Source organism: Anguilla rostrata, chromosome 12 (genome assembly GCF_018555375.3).
Source record: "Anguilla rostrata isolate EN2019 chromosome 12, ASM1855537v3, whole genome shotgun sequence".
Taxonomy (NCBI): domain Eukaryota; kingdom Metazoa; phylum Chordata; class Actinopteri; order Anguilliformes; family Anguillidae; genus Anguilla; species Anguilla rostrata.
In genome coordinates, this window is record NC_057944.1 from 8841047 (window position 1) to 8856413 (window position 15367).

Below are 15367 nucleotides of genomic sequence, written 5' to 3' on the forward strand. Positions count from 1 at the left end.
AAGGACACTGCAGGTTTGATTCAGAATTTCACACGCTTCTATTCAGGAGTTGGTCACATTGGGGAGGGGGTGGGGAGACAGAGCTTTGAACGGTGGACTTGTTAAGGGTCACAGCTGATCAGAGATCAGAGCATCTCCGCAGGTCAAGCGGGGAAACGAAGATGGGGAAGCAGGCTCTTTACGGAAATCTTCTCCGGGCCTGTTCCTTTTTCGGGCAAAATGAGAAAAAAAACAGCCTCTTTTTTTTTCAATTTGCATAAAGAATCAATAAGGCTCTTCATTCAGAAGAACTATAAATTCTTATGTGCCAAAATCTCATTAACCCCCCTCCACCCCCTCCACCCCCCCACCGTCACTTTGTTTACGCCTCCTAATCGGCCCATTTGTCTGTGCGGTTGCCGGGACGATCCTGCGTTCGCGCCGGTGGCCGAGCGCGGGCTGTAATTGATTCTGAAGTGAATTTGAACCGTCGGGCCTCAAAATGGCTGCATTAGCGCGTGCGTTAATAACACAGGTAAGAGACAGGGAAGGAGGGAACTACGGCAGGGCACAGGCTTTATTTACAGAGGCCGGCGAGGGGAGGGGAGGGGAGGGGAGGAGAGGGGAGGGGAGGGGAGGGGAGGAGAGGGGAAGAGAGGGGAGGAGAGGATCTTGAGCGCGTAATGAGTTCACTCTCCTGCCCTCCACTTTTCACACCCCAGCCGCGGGTCCTCTCTCCCTGCTTCTCGCCCCCTCTCTCAGCGGCTGCGGCTGCAGACCTGCGATTCTCACCTCTTAAAAGACACCCAGAGTGGTTCGCTGTCAAAACAGCCCCCCGAGGAGGCTTCTGGTTGGCCGGGCCGCGGGTTAATGAATATTTTCTGTGCTGTGCCCTTGACTCGGTGAGCGCTCGGGGCTGCTGCGTTTTCTCTGGGGTCAGTTCTCAAATGTGCCTTCATGTCTCCTAATTGAGGAGTCAGTTACTGGTCATTTTGTGCTGCTTCTGCTACTTTTTCCTCCCACTCCCGAGTTTAACACTCTGATGGGCTCCAATTCCTGGCAGTGTGTGGTGTGCTGTAGTGTGTGGTCAGGGCTGCAGTGTGCGGTCAGTGCTGCAGTCTGCGGTCAGTGTTTCAATGTGTGGTCAGTGCTGCAGTGTGTGGTCAGTGCTTCAGTGTGCAGTCAGTACTTCAGTGTGCAGTCAGTGCTGTAGTGTGCGGTCAGTGCTGCAGTGTGTGGTCAGTGTTTCAATGTGCAGTCAGTACTTCAATGTGCAGTCAGTGCTTCAATGTGTGGTCAGTGCTGCAGTGTGTGGTCAGTGCTGCAGTATTCGGTCAGTGGTGTAGTGTGCGGTCAGTGCTGGACAGGAAGTGGGTCTGATTCTGCCACTGAAGTACAGATCCTGGATCTGTAAAATCACCCTCCTCCATGTGACATGCACTGCAGTTCCACATAGCTGTGTAAGGTAAAGACCGTGGCATGCAGTAGAGTGCTAGTCCTGGTTGTATTAGGAGTGTAATACTTCAGTGGCAGTAGAGTACAGTAGGGAGAGTAGGAGTTGTTATTGTAGCTTCTGTCTGTTTAGATAATTAACTCCCCAGATCAGATATTTATGTGCATGTGTGCATGCAAGTGTTTATGCGCGTGTGTATTGCGACAAAACAGTATGGAAGAGTGACTCATTCGGTCCCAAGATTGGGCCCCAGCCCCCCAACTGCCAGTCCGCTGTCCTCTCAAGCACGCTGGGGGACAGACTGAGCATGTGCAACCCGGGAGGCTGAACAAAAGCGCTATCGCCTGCTAAATAGCGCTCTGTAAGCGCGCTGCCGGAGCGTACCCTGCCAAATAAGGCCCCGCTAGCGCGGCGCGGACGCGGTCCTCCCCTCTTCGCGTTCGCTTGCCTCATCATCAGTCACGGAAGGCGAGGCTCGGCGCCGTGGCTCTCAGCCGCCGTCATTAAAAATTTCTGCATCGGCAAATATGCCGAAACTCGGCAGATTGGGTGTGAATTTCCCAATAGCATAATGACGCGCTCCGCTCTCTCCGCTCGAACGGCGCGGGCGCTGTCGCGCGATCGCTGTTGTCGACGTAGCGGCCGCTGCGGTCGCCGCCGCGTCGCCGGGGCTGCGTTCGCTAGCGGGTTGTCAGGGTGATGGATACGAACGCGCGCGGGGTGTTCCCGCTACGCCGCGGCGCTGCTCTGATTAGCTGCGTTCTTTTCGCCCGCTCGCTCTCCGTCCCGCCCCGCCCCGCCCCGTCCTTCATGATCGATTAGCGCCGGGCCCAGAAAAGAAAGGCTATCGATCAACGACAGCGCGAATATGTCTGCCTTCGCCGCCGCTGTCATCGCCGGGGGGGGGGTGGCGAGCGCACCCCCTTACCCCCTTACCGCCGCGCTGCAGCGGCCAGGGAGCTGATATCGTAATCGGGTGGTTGCCAGTTCAAATCCCGAGTGGTGGCACAGCTGGTGTGACCTTGAGAAAAGTGGAATCGCTGATCCTGACTTGCTTGGAAAAGTACCCACTTTTGGTAAAAAGGATGAATTATTTCTGTAACTAAATAATAATCTATGGGTTTTCCTGAATAAGTATCTCCTAATCAAACACGTAAAGTAATAACATTGTAATTATACCTTAATACAGTCTTAGTAATAATGTTGTATCATGTATATTGGTAATAATTATGATGTGTAATGGTAAGAAGGGACTTTTTCTGTGGCTAGCCTGCAGCGGTGTGGTGCTGGGCGTGTTGTGGCGGGTGTGTGATTTTGAAGCCCTGTTTCTCTCCACCCTTCTCCCAAGGTTACCCAAACATCGTGGCAACGTACGGTCGTGGATACACTGGATTTGCCCCAAGCTACAGCTACCAGTTTCCTGGTGAGTCCAGTCCTGTTAACACTGCTTTTTATCTTTTTATTTCTGGAACCGAACGCTTACATGCATGCACAAGCACACTCATATACACACACACACACAAACACTCATATACAAACACACACACACACACAGTGGCCGGTAGGCCCTCACCACTTTCACAAACCATGAGGTCACCTGAGATATAAAGCATGACTCCTTCCTCCATCCTGGTTGACTGGGGACAGACAGAGCGAGGACCATAGACTGTAGAAAAATATGGACAAAGTCAATGTGATGTCTCCCATTGACTCTCCATGGGCTTGGTGAAAAAGGTTTTGAAGCCTGGGAAGTGTAGTTTGTGGGCGCCGTCATGTTGTACAAAGTGGAGCCTGAGACGGCGCAGTAGGGACATGAAGTCCGGTCGTCCACTAAGCGCATGGGATACAGTGATTCGGTAGTGATGCAAACTGTCCCCGATTCATCCACAAAATGTTACCATCTTGTCCAAATAGCACAATAACTTAAAAAATTGGCATATGGGGAGACATTAGACGAAGAAAATACACCTATTGCGACTACTTTGTCTTGTGGAAAAAAATTTTTGACTTATTTTTACCGTACTGTTACCATTGACTTACGTTAAAACGGGTTGGAGCCAACCGCACTGGCGCTGGTGAGAAACGTCTCTCAGCGCGAGGAGGACGTGGGCTTCAGAACCGCGGCCCGGTTTCGTGCGCTGGGCGAGGGCCCGCGCCGGCACCGCCGCCGCTCAGTCAGAGTAGAGCGGCGCGTTCTCCCGTCCGCCGAGCCGCTCGGTGTCGCTCCTCTCGTCGGAGCCCACGCCGCGAGCGGACGCCGGCTCCGTACGCTCCAGCGGGGCGGGGGCGATCGTCCCGGCGTAGGACGAGGGGAACGGAGAAGAATCGCAAACGAAGGGGGGCGCTCTCCGGAAAAAAAAACAGATCAGCTAGACGAGCTCACGGTGTGTGAAAATCACTTCAGAGGACGTTTTTTTTCCGGAGCGACTCACCCGCCAACCTGAGACCCCGGGCCCCGCTGACCCGCCATCGCTGGGGAAGAGCGGCGTGCGCCATCTGCCCGTCTCTCTTTCTGCCAGCTGCACTGCATCGTGGGACGGGAAGCCGTTTGCACTCGTGTGGCACTCTACAGGCAGTTACCGTTGATTGTGTCTGATAGCGTGGATCGTCTGAGTGTCGGATAATTGTAATATTCAGATATTTCACGCCCCCCGTTCGAAATGAAACGACCAGATGGTCAGGGGGGAGAGAGCCAGTTTGTGAATTTGGGGTGGGCACACCAGGGTTAGCGTAGCCTAGGGGACAGACCCATTTTATATCAGTGTTGCTAAGTGCATTCTGGGCCTGGTAATGCGTGCTACATTATATATATATATACAATAGCTACATTAACATGCACACCAATACCCTGATTATTGGGAGCAATCTGTTAAAGGCAATATTCCGATTAAGCACTTACACGGTTTGGAATAACACGATTTCTCTAATACCCTGGGTTCACGTGGATTTTTCAATGACTGGTCTTGCAGTTTGATTAAGCATGAAGAGGGTTCCTCCTTCTGCTCAAAAATGAGGATTTGTATTCGTGACTGTGCCACTGTTCCTCACACCGCTCTGTGTGTTTGTGTTCGCCATGTTGGTTTGGGTTTTAAATGTACAAACAACATCTGGAAAAATCTAGGTGCCCTCATAATCAGACGTAATCGAATTATGTTTACTCTGACTTTGACCTTCGTCTGATCGAGATAATCAGATAAAGGCGTTTACATGACAACTTCCATAGTCAGCGTATAGCCTCAATCAGGTTGCTATCAAATTATTAGTGTGCGTGTAAATGCAGCCGTTGTCTCATTGGACCCCACTGTGAGTGTCACACACACCCTAGTTAGAACAAACTGGGGAGTTTTTGAATTTTGAATCTTTATTCATTGATAGCTTGCATTTTTGTCCTTATAGTGCAACAGCCATCTTTGATCACCGCAGTTAGGCAAGAGCTCAGTTTCCTATCTCATGCACAGGAATAGTGACTCCTGCAGCAGTGTCCCCATCACCGCTCTGGGGCATTGCACTTCAGTCAGATGCAGAGGGAACACCGCCCTCTACTGGCCAGTCAGCACCCTTACCGTTAGTAAACCCAGATTTTCCCCGTGAAGTGACCCATCCGTACGGTACCAAAACTCTGCCTTGATTAATGACAGCCTCTCTTCAGGACGATGCGAGGACTTCTTTTTTAAGTAGATTTATTATCGCTGATTAATTGAGCGTGTCAAATACTGTATTTTGAGTAGATTTTGAAGTTTTTTGTAGCTTTTTAAAAAAAAATGGCAACCGAATATGACTGACAACTTCTAGCGTCACGGTACACTGGCTAGCACTTAGCTGTGTGTGTGTGTGTGTGTGTGTGTGCGTGTGTGTGTGTGTGTTTGTGTGTGCGTTGCGTGCGTGTGTGTGTGTTTGTGTGTGTGCATGTGTGTGTGCGTGCATGTGTGTGTGTGTTTGTGTTTGTGTGTGTGCATGTGTGTGTGTGTGTGCGTGCATGTGTGTGTGTGTTTGTGTGTGTGTGTGTGTGTGCATGTGTGTGTGTGCATGCGTGTTCGTGTGTAACCTTGAAAACGGGCACTGTCCGCTCCACTCTAGTTTGTGAGAACCACTCACTTGTTTGGGCCATTTATGAAATTACTGTGTGTGAAGGTTAAACCAGCGCTGTGTAAGAAAACATAGCCTGAGAGCAGAGCTGGGCTGGGCTGGGCTGAGCAGAGCTGAGCTGAGGAGAGCTGAGCAGAGCTGGGCTGAGCTAAGCTGAGCAGTGAGGTGTCTGTTCTTGTATCTTTGCAGAACGGGGGTGCAGTTAAGAGCTAAATGGGGTGCACCCCGATTACAGAAGATGCTCACGGGCTCCGACGGGACACTGCAGACACTGATGAGTAAAAGAGCGAGGGAGGGAGAGAGGGGGAGAAGTAATGAAAAGTGTAAACTGGAAGTCCGGCGTTTCGAGCAGAGACTGGGGGGTCATTTGAGTGTCACAGCAGCTTGGCGTGCAGGGAGGTCGTTCTCGAAGGCGGGGAGGATATTCGCCGCGCTTCCCCTCTCCCTCTGAAATCCATCCAAGGGGAACGCGGAGTTATGTAGCTATCTCTCTCTCTCTCCGCTCTCTGCTGATCCCCCCGGGCACTCACAGAATGATGCTGATCTCCAGAGTGCTGCTCGGTCCCTCACCCCCCCCCCCCACACCCACCCTCCGTGCGGATTTCGGATAGAGGCTGTGACCTCAGAGCATGTAAGGTGAAACTCTTTCAGCCCCTCTTCTGACACCCCGGGATTTGCTGTAATCCCCCACTCTTTGGGAGTCTAAAGAACGACTTTGTCGAAAAGAGTCAACTAATTTTTTCCTTCTTTTCGCCAAAGCGCTAGATAACAACCTCCACGGAGACTGAAAGGAGGGGAGGGGGGAGGGGGGGTGGGAGCTGAAAATAGTCTTTTGTTTTTAATGCGCTTTGAGTTTGTCTGCTTTTGTAAACATCATTAGTAATTATAATAAATGTTTTTTTTTTGTGCTTCGCTGCAAAATGGCTTGCCCAACAGGGACCTAGCTGAACTGAAACGTCGGTACGTTAAATGTATCTGCTGTACAGTATGCGGCGCACGGTGTTTGGTACAACGAGCTCACCAAATTCGAGCAGTGCCTCTAAATAAAAACGAAGGTTGTCGCCTCGCTAATAGCGGGGAAGAAATAATGCCGAACATCGAGTTGTCATAATAAGACAAACGTACAGTAATCACACACACACACGTAGCCCGGCAGTACTGTCCCAGCCTGCAGTCTCCTGTCCGCTGTTATAGATATAGGACCTGTAAGTGGCCCTCAGTCCTGTTTATGGGACAGAAATCTACACCCTATATGGCCTGTGGGACATCCCTGCGCTCCACCCGCCGCCAGGGCTCACCGTGCTGCAGGAGGGGTTGTCTCTCATTGGTCAGGTTGGGAGGAGTGGGCGGGCTGTGGAATGGGAACAGCCTATCACGGCGCCGGGCCGCTGTCAGGCGGGGTCGTCCGTGCCAGGGGGCGGTCCCTCACCGCTGTCGTCGGCGGTAAAATGCGAGGGTGTGCGTTTTGGCGGGTGATTCACAGGTGAAAGTGATGAGCGTGCTGGCCGTCGCGGGGCTGCTCCCCAGAACGCGTGAGAAGTCCCCGCCCTTCTCCAGCTGTCTTCTGACTGTTTAATCCTGCCTTTCAGAGAGAGCGCTCGTCCTCTCTTTGTGTGTGTCTCTGAGTTCTGTTCAAGGGAGCGCCCTGGAAGTCTGCGGTGCAGTGGGGATGTTGTTTTGTTGTTTTTTTGGACAGGTCACAGTTTGGATATTTCCCTGACGTTGTGGCGCACAGCGGTCTGCATTCTGATTGGTCATACACTCATTGGTGTCGCTGACGGCAGGCAGGGGCAGAAAAACGTCCCAGATTCTTGGCCTGAACGCGTTCCAGCCGCAGCTGCGTCCACCCTACCACCCCCCCCACACCCCCTCCCCCGCCGGGCACGGGGCAGCAGGATCAGCTGGGGACAGCTCTGCCCCCCGGACGTTTGGGGACGGGGGCCGGGCTATTTTTAGAGCGGCACGCGGGAGCTGAGGTTCCCGTGTTGTTTTTGGGATCACGTTCCCACTCCCGCAGCGCTCCCCAGCTGCCGTTTCAACCCCCCCACACACGGGCGTGTTCAGCAACCGCACAGACAGGTGCGGTCTTCACACACGGGCGTGTTCAGGTGATGCGTGCTCAGGTGTAGTCGCAGCGTGTGCAGGTGTGACCTCCTCGCCTTCGCACGGCAGCTGCTGAAGGGCTCTTTGTGATGCGTCGCAGTCGTGTAGCTCGATGGCATGTCCGGCCCCGCCCCCTGTCCCGCTACTTCCACCGTCGCCGCGTCTGGCGGTACCTGCGCCGCGCGGTGATTGGGCTCGTCCAGGAAGAGGCGCGGCATGGAGAATCCGAGGGTGTCTGAGGAGCGCCCCGACTCCTCCCCCCGACCCGAGCGTGACGGCGGAGAGCAACGGAATTACACCCCGCACCTGCCACTTTACCGCCGGAGAGACAGACAGGCGGAGAGAGAGACAGACGGGTGGAGAGAGAGACAGACGGGTGGAGAGAGAGAGAGAGACAGACAGACGGAGAGAGAGACAGACGGGTGGAGAGAGAGAGAGAGACAGACGGGCGGAGAGAGAGACAGACGGGCGCAGAGAGAGACAGACGGGCAGAGAGAGACAGACGGGCGCAGAGAGAGAGACAGACGGGCGGAGAGAGAGAGACAGACGGGCGCAGAGAGAGAGACAGACGGGCGCAGAGAGAGAGACAGACGGGCGCAGAGAGAGACAGACGGGCGGAGAGAGAGAGACAGACGGGCAGAGAGAGAGACAGACGGGCGGAGAGAGAGAGAGACAGACGGGCGCAGAGAGAGACAGACGGGCGCAGAGAGAGACAGGCGGGCACAGAGAGAGAGACAGACGGGGAGAGAGAGACAGACGGGCGCAGAGAGAGACAGACGGGCGCAGAGAGAGAGAGACAGACGGGCGGAGAGAGAGACAGACGGGCAGAGAGAGAGAGACAGACGGGCGCAGAGAGAGAGAGACAGACGGGCAGAGAGAGAGAGACAGACGGGTGGAGAGAGAGACAGACGGGCGCGAGAGAGAGACAGACGGGCGCAGAGAGAGAGACAGACGGGCGCAGAGAGAGAGACAGACGGGCGCAGAGAGAGACAGACGGGCGGAGAGAGAGAGACAGACGGGTGCAGAGAGAGAGACAGACGTGGTGCTCGAGAGAGAGGAGGCGCCGGAAGACAGACGGGCAGGAGAGAGAGGGGTTTTTGGACAGGCGCAGGAGAACAGACGTTGGAGCGCAGCAGCGGCGCACGAGAGAACACTGGGCGCGACGAGCAGACGGGGCAGAAAAGCAGATCGGTGCCTGAGACGACGTTCCAGCGCAGCGGCACTACCACGCCGCCCACAGCAGCCGGGCGGGGAGCAGAGACAGCTGGGGAAGCTCTGCCCGGGACAGTGGGGACGGGGGCCGAGGATTTTTAGAGGGACGCGGGAGCTGAGGACAGCGTGCGTTAGGGATCACGTCACTCCGCAGGCCAGCGCCGTCAACCGCCACACGGGGGTCAGCAACGGCGACAGACGAGGGGCACACACGGGCGCAGAGTCAGGTGAAGCGTGCTGCAGGTAGGACAGACGGGCAGGGAGACCGACCGCCATCGGAGGACAGCTGGCGAAGGGGCTCTGGATGCGTCGCAGGTGAGCCGAGGCAGTCCGGCCGGCGATGTCCCAGACTGCACGTCGCCGCGTCTGGCGGACGCGCCGGCGGTGAGGGCAGACCAGGAAGAGGCAGCGGGCATGGAGAGACGAGGGTCTGAGAGAGCGACACGACCTCCCCGACGAGCGCAGACGGCAGAGAGAAGGGACAGAGCGGAGCAGAGAGAGAGGGAGAGAGAGACAGACGGGCAGAGAGAGAGAGACGACGGGCGAGAGAGAGAGACAGACGGGCGCAGAGAGAGACAGACGGGCAGAGAGAGAGAAGAGAGAGACGGGCGCAGAGAGAGACAGACGGGCGCAGAGAGAGAGACAGACGGGCGCAGAGGAGAGACAGACGGGCAGAGGAGACGAGGCGAGAGAGAGACAGACGGGCGCAGAGAGAGACAGACGGCGCAGAGAGAGACAGGCGGAGGAGAGAGAGAGCAGACGGGCGCAGAGAGAGAGAGACGGGCAGAGAGAGAGACAGACGGGCGGAGAGAGAGAGAAGACGGGCGCAGAGAGAGAGACAGACGGCGCAGAGAGAGAGACAGGCGGAGAGAGAGAGACAGACGGGCGCAGAGAGAGAGAGACGGGCGGAGAGAGAGACAGACGGGCGCAGAGAGAGAGAGACGGGCGCAGAGAGAGAACAGACGGGCACAGAGAGAGACAGACGGGCAGAGAGAGAGACAGACGGGCGCAGAGAGAGACAGACGGGCGCAGAGAGAGAGACAGACGGATGGAGAGAGAGACAGACGGGCAGAGAGAGAGACAGACGGGCGCAGAGAGAGAGACAGACAGACGGCGCAGAGAGAGACAGACGGGCGCAGAGAGAGAGACAGACGGGCGCAGAGAGAGAGACAGACGGGCGCAGAGAGAGACAGACGGGCAGAGAGAGAGAGACAGACGGGCGCAGAGAGAGACAGACGGGCGCAGAGAGAGACAGACGGGCGCAGAGAGAGAGACAGACGGGCAGAGAGAGAGAGACAGACGGGCAGAGAGAGAGAGACAGACGGGCGCAGAGAGAGACAGACGGGCAGAGAGAGAGAGACAGACGGGCGGAGAGAGAGAGACAGACGGGCGCAGAGAGAGAGACAGACGGGCAGAGAGAGAGACAGACGGGCGCAGAGAGAGAGACAGGCGGGCGCAGAGAGAGAGACAGACGGGCGCAGAGAGAGACAGACGGGCGCAGAGAGAGACAGACGGGCGCAGAGAGAGAGACAGACGGGGAGAGAGAGAGACAGACGGGCAGAGAGAGAAGCCCGGGCAGAGAGAGAGACAGACGGGCAGAGAGAGAGACAGACGGGCAGAGAGAGAGACAGACGGGCGCAGAGAGAGACAGACGGGCGCAGAGAGAGAGAGACAGACGGGTGGAGAGAGAGACAGACGGGCAGAGAGAGAGAGCGGGGGGGCGGGGGGGGTATGCACACACACACACACACAAAAGCGTGAAAGAGACATGGCGTGTGAAAGAATGAAGGGAGATGGAGCGATAGGAGGGAAAGGAATGAGAGTGAGAGAGAAAGAGAAGCGTGTGCTTCGGTGACCGAAGGAGAAAGCGCTGTACAGATTATCGAATAATGCGCTCGTTGGTACGATCGCTTCCTCTGTTCCTCGCCGCGTGCGCAATTTGAGTTACAATTAATAATTTTGTTAAGGCAATTTCGTCTTTTGTCGTTGCCGGGAAAAGCTGCCTTGGTATTGAGAATGGGAAGAAAAGAGAGCGCGTGAAAGAGAGTGACAGAGGCATACAGATAAGGAGAGTGAGAGAAATTAAGAAGAGGAATGATTTCACCAGTCTGGTTTATTTCTGAATTTATTCGTCGCCATTGTAATGTGTAGATTTTGCGGCGTTAAGTGAATTAAGCACAGAAAACACGTCTAATGTGCGTGCGCTCTCTCTCTCTCTCTCGCTCTCTCTCTCTCTCGCTCGCTCGCTCGCTCTCTCTCTCTCTCTCTCGCTCTCTCTCTCTCTCTCTCTCTCGCTCTCTCTCTCTCTCCTCTCTCGCTCGCTCGCTCTCTCTCTCTCTCTCTCTCTCCTCGCTCTCGCTCTCTCTCTCTCTCTCTCTCGCTCTCTCTCTCGCTCTCTCTCTCTCGCTCGCTCGCTCGCTCTCCCGCTCGGTTTGTCACTTCAGCTGCTTTTCCGTCGCGATTCGCGGAAACGCGTCCCTCCGGTCCTTCCCCTCGTTCCACACCAAAGCCGGCCCGCGCGCTTCAGAGAACGCCCCCCCTCCCCCCCCAGCTCCCCGCTCACCGAAACTCACACGGGAGATTACCATTCCTCCCACTTACCTTTAAAGAATAACGCGCAGGATTTTCTGAAAGTGACATTCGTCTGAAGAAGAACAAAAGACTGAAGAAGAAAAGCCTGAAAGATTGTTACCTGGTCACACACACACACATACACACACGCACGCACACACACACACACACACACACACACACATGATATTTATCCTGTCGATTAAAAAAAAATAAAACTCAAAAACATACATGGGCCTCTCAGATTGCTTTGTGTTAATACTCTTAGCAAATTCACCTCAATGGCAGTGTTTTTAAATGTATGTATGTAAGTGAGAACGCTGGGTAAATGGCTTAAACCGTACTTGGTTCACACGGGAGCAGAGTAACGTGAGCGGTTTTGCCAGGGGGCTTTCTTTCGACGGTCTGACCGTCGAGCTGAAGGAAGTGCGTTCTGACGGGACCTCTCCTGTGGTCCGATCAGAAGGCCGCGGGCGCGCGTAGCGCTTCGTCTCGTTTTACACGGTGGCGCGTGGAGCTCGGCGTGAACGCGAAACGCAACGCGTCGATTCCGAAGATACTCGGATCAGAAGGAACGTGTGACAGACTCTTTGGGGAGTTTCCCTGTTGATTTCTTTTCTTCGTTCTGACTCGCGTTCTCCTTTTCCTTGTCACTTATCCCGCCAAGCGTGCTGTGGGTATTTTCGGGATTCCCTGAGCTCCGGATGTTTTTTCCGACGTTTTCAGACGAACGCGGGGAGACAGCGGAAAGGGGAGAGTGCAAGGATAGCTGTTTGTTTTGGGTGTTAATGGTGAGGGCTGGCCTTTGCTGATATCGGTGTGCTGGGTAATGAGGCTGTTCAGTTCTGAGTGCTTTTCAGAGAGTCTCATCTCCCCCACTTACTGAACACTGAAAGCCCTGGCATTCAACAGGCGTCAGCTCCTCATTTAAATATTCAGAATATTTATGTATTATTTTACCAGTGTTTGCTCTCTCTGTGTGTCACTCACACACTGAGTATCTACTGGGAAAACTGCATATAGGCAGAGCGGGGGGTGTTTGGAGAGTGGTTGGGGCAGGGGGTGTGTGTTGTGTCCAGCTGAACCTTGGTGAGTGGAGGCCATTTTGACCGTGCTGCTGCTGATTGGCTGGACGGTACATTCTGTAAGTTTAATTTAATTACATCACCGCTTCCTCTCAGAATCATTTTGAATGTTTACCAGCAGGGGGCAGCGTTCTGCATTCCCGTCTTTCCATCCCTTCCGTTGGCGGTGCAGTTTGGACGGGACTTCGACAGATGGGGGGGGGGTTGCCAAAAAGCAGACGAAGGCCGAGCTCTTCCGCCGGTTGCCATAGCGACCCCGTTACCTAGGCCCGTGACCGGGCAGGGTTGATGGGCGTGGTACCAGGTACAAGGCAGGGGGCAAAATAATCGGGCAGGAATTTGCAAGCGAAATGGCGGCTTTATCTCCGCGGGTTCTAAAGGGCCGTGAAATTGATTTCGCCGCCGCCGCGCTCTGCCCCTCCGGCGGCCCCGTCGCCCTCCGACGCGGGGCAGCGACCCGCCGCCGCCGCCGCCGCCGCCGATCTGTTAATTGACCCCGCTAATCCAGCCGAGCGGCTCTCTCCCAGGACCTGGGTTTGGGGGTGACTTAGGGAGCCATGGCGCCCGCCCCCCCCCCAGGGCGGCCCGCACTGCCAGCTGCGTCTGGGAAACGAACTGGGAACAGAGAGTCAAGAGTTTTGGGTTCTGCAGAGGAAGGAGGAGGGAGAACGCGTCGGTAGCAAAGGTGGTTTTTGTCGTGGGTCAGGGCCTGGTGCATTCGCCAGGGATGTGAGGCTCGACTCCACGATTCATATTTTTTATTTGTTTATTTTTCTTTATTTCATTTGTCCGTTTTACATTTTTCTGAGTTGGTGACGGATGAGGGTTCAGGAAATGCATTCTTTGCTGTTGTGATAGCGCCCCCTGGTGGCTAGGTGGTTTTTGGTGCAGTACCCATTCCACCAAATACTGGAGTACCCATTCGAATACTGGAGTTTAACACCAATTCTCTCTCCTCAGTTTTTACAGTTTTTCTGGTTATCGTTGGGCCTGGCCCCACCCCTGTATGATGTGAAAATAGACCATCCAATCAGAACCCCCCCTGCTCCCCAACCCAACAAGCAATGCTTAGTGAATGGATCTGCTTACTAATGAACCACATCCTATGAAGATAATTTGCAGCTTTTTATGATACATTAACGCTGACCATGGAAAGGTTATTAAGGCCTCAATCGTAATGGGATGGGGGTGGCGGAGAGGCAGGTGGGCCTGCGGGGGGGCGAGGGGGGTCGGGGGGGGGGGTCTTCATTGGATCAGTGAGAAAGAATAACCCTCGAGACCGCGCTAATTACAGCCCATTCCTCTATCGGAGCGGAGCCATCTGCTCGTGTCACTTCCTCATTGTGCATCAGGTCTCACTCATGAACAGACCACCGTGGCCGGGGATGTGTTTTAATTAAAGCGCCGGTCGGTAATTATATTTATTTCACGAGGACGGGGGTCTCGGACGTGGCCCCCCCCCCCCCCCTCGCCCGTCTGGGCTCCTCATCGTCCGCCGCGACGGTGAGTGTTCAGTCGTCCAGTCTGAACACCGTGGATCTGAGAGACCAGAGTCACCGAGTGCAGCGAAAAATACAAAAAATTTAAAATGAAATGAAATAGAAACCCTTTAATGTGTGAGGTCACAAATACGTGATTAGAATGTTCTCAACTGAACATTCTAATGCTGATGTCACAATCGCTACTGGTAACTGAAAGCAGCGGAGTTCTAGAGCACTGCCAGGAAATTATGGAGGAAAAAAAAACATTCTAAAAAAGACCTGCTCTTGAAAGGGTTCAGTCTGGCGGTGCGATTTGAAGGCTTTAGCGGAAGTGCTAACGGGCTCCAGGGGCCCGAAGAAGCGTCACGGCGATTCCAGCGATCGAGGCCGGTCGCCCGACGTGTTTTTAATTTCGGTAGAGGAGCCCGTCCGCTCAGACGAGCGTGCCCAGCGTGGAGGGGGGTACCTGGCTGGCTCGGCTGTTTTGGAGAGGCCACTAAAAAGCAGTGAACTGGGAGAAATGAAGGCCTGCGAATGGGAAGCTGCTCTGCTCTCAGTGATTATTGTTGTTCATGGTGCTGTTATTGTTGCTGCTGTTGTTGTTTTATATGAACAGGCCCTCTGGCAGTACTACGCTGATGGGTGGTCATGCCAATAAAGCTTATTTGAATTCAATTGAGTTGAACACTCACCCAGTTCTGTGACACTGATATCTCTCTCTCCCTCTCTTTCTTCCTCTCTCTCTCTCTCACACACACACACACACACACACATGCACACATACACAATTAGCAAGGCACACAGCACAGCCACACACACAGTAACAGCCCGCATACCTCTCTGTTATGTGAAGAACTTTCTTACACGGCTGCTAATCCGTCACACCCTTTTATCTCAGAATAAGTATTTTTATGAGGGAGAAAATATGTTTAAATAAAAAAATCTGTATATTTTTATGGTGAAAAGTCATTGTACAGGGAAATGGCCTGGGTTGACATGGCGCATGTGTTCTGTAGGTTTCCCGGCAACAGCGTACGGTCCTGTGGCAGCGGCGGCGGTAGCAGCGGCCAGGGGTTCAGGTAGGGCAGTGCGCCGAGGAAGCTCTCCCTCTCTCTCTCTCTCCCTCTTTCTGTCTCTCTCCCCCTCTTTCTCCCTCTCTCTCTCTCCAACTCTCTCCCCCTCTTTCTCCCTCTCTCTCTCCATCTCCATCTCTCTCTCTTTCTCTCTCTCTCTCCCTCTTTCTCCCTCTCTCTCTCTCTCCCTCTTTCTCCCTTTCTCTCTCTCTCTCTCTCTCTCCCTCTTTCTCCCTCTCGCTCTCTCCATCTCTCCCTTAACACCAGCCACACGCTCACACAATCTCACGGTCCTGTGCGTGTGTGCAGGCTCCGCCCCCTTTC

General features: G+C 54.4%; 1 protein-coding gene across 5 annotated transcripts in view; it reads left to right on the forward strand.

The window, feature by feature from the left end:
• The window catches only part of msi2b (musashi RNA-binding protein 2b), a 239845-nt gene that overhangs the window by 184900 nt on the left and 39578 nt on the right, over positions 1-15367 (forward strand). For 4 of the 5 annotated variants that reach the window (XM_064301190.1, XM_064301189.1, XM_064301188.1 and 1 more), the window contains 2 exons: positions 2781-2855; positions 14987-15049. In XM_064301190.1, the coding sequence (XP_064157260.1) occupies positions 2781-2855; positions 14987-15049 (138 nt within the window). The remainder of the gene's footprint in view (positions 1-2780; positions 2856-14986; positions 15050-15367) is intronic. The other variant, XM_064301192.1, reaches the window with a different exon arrangement.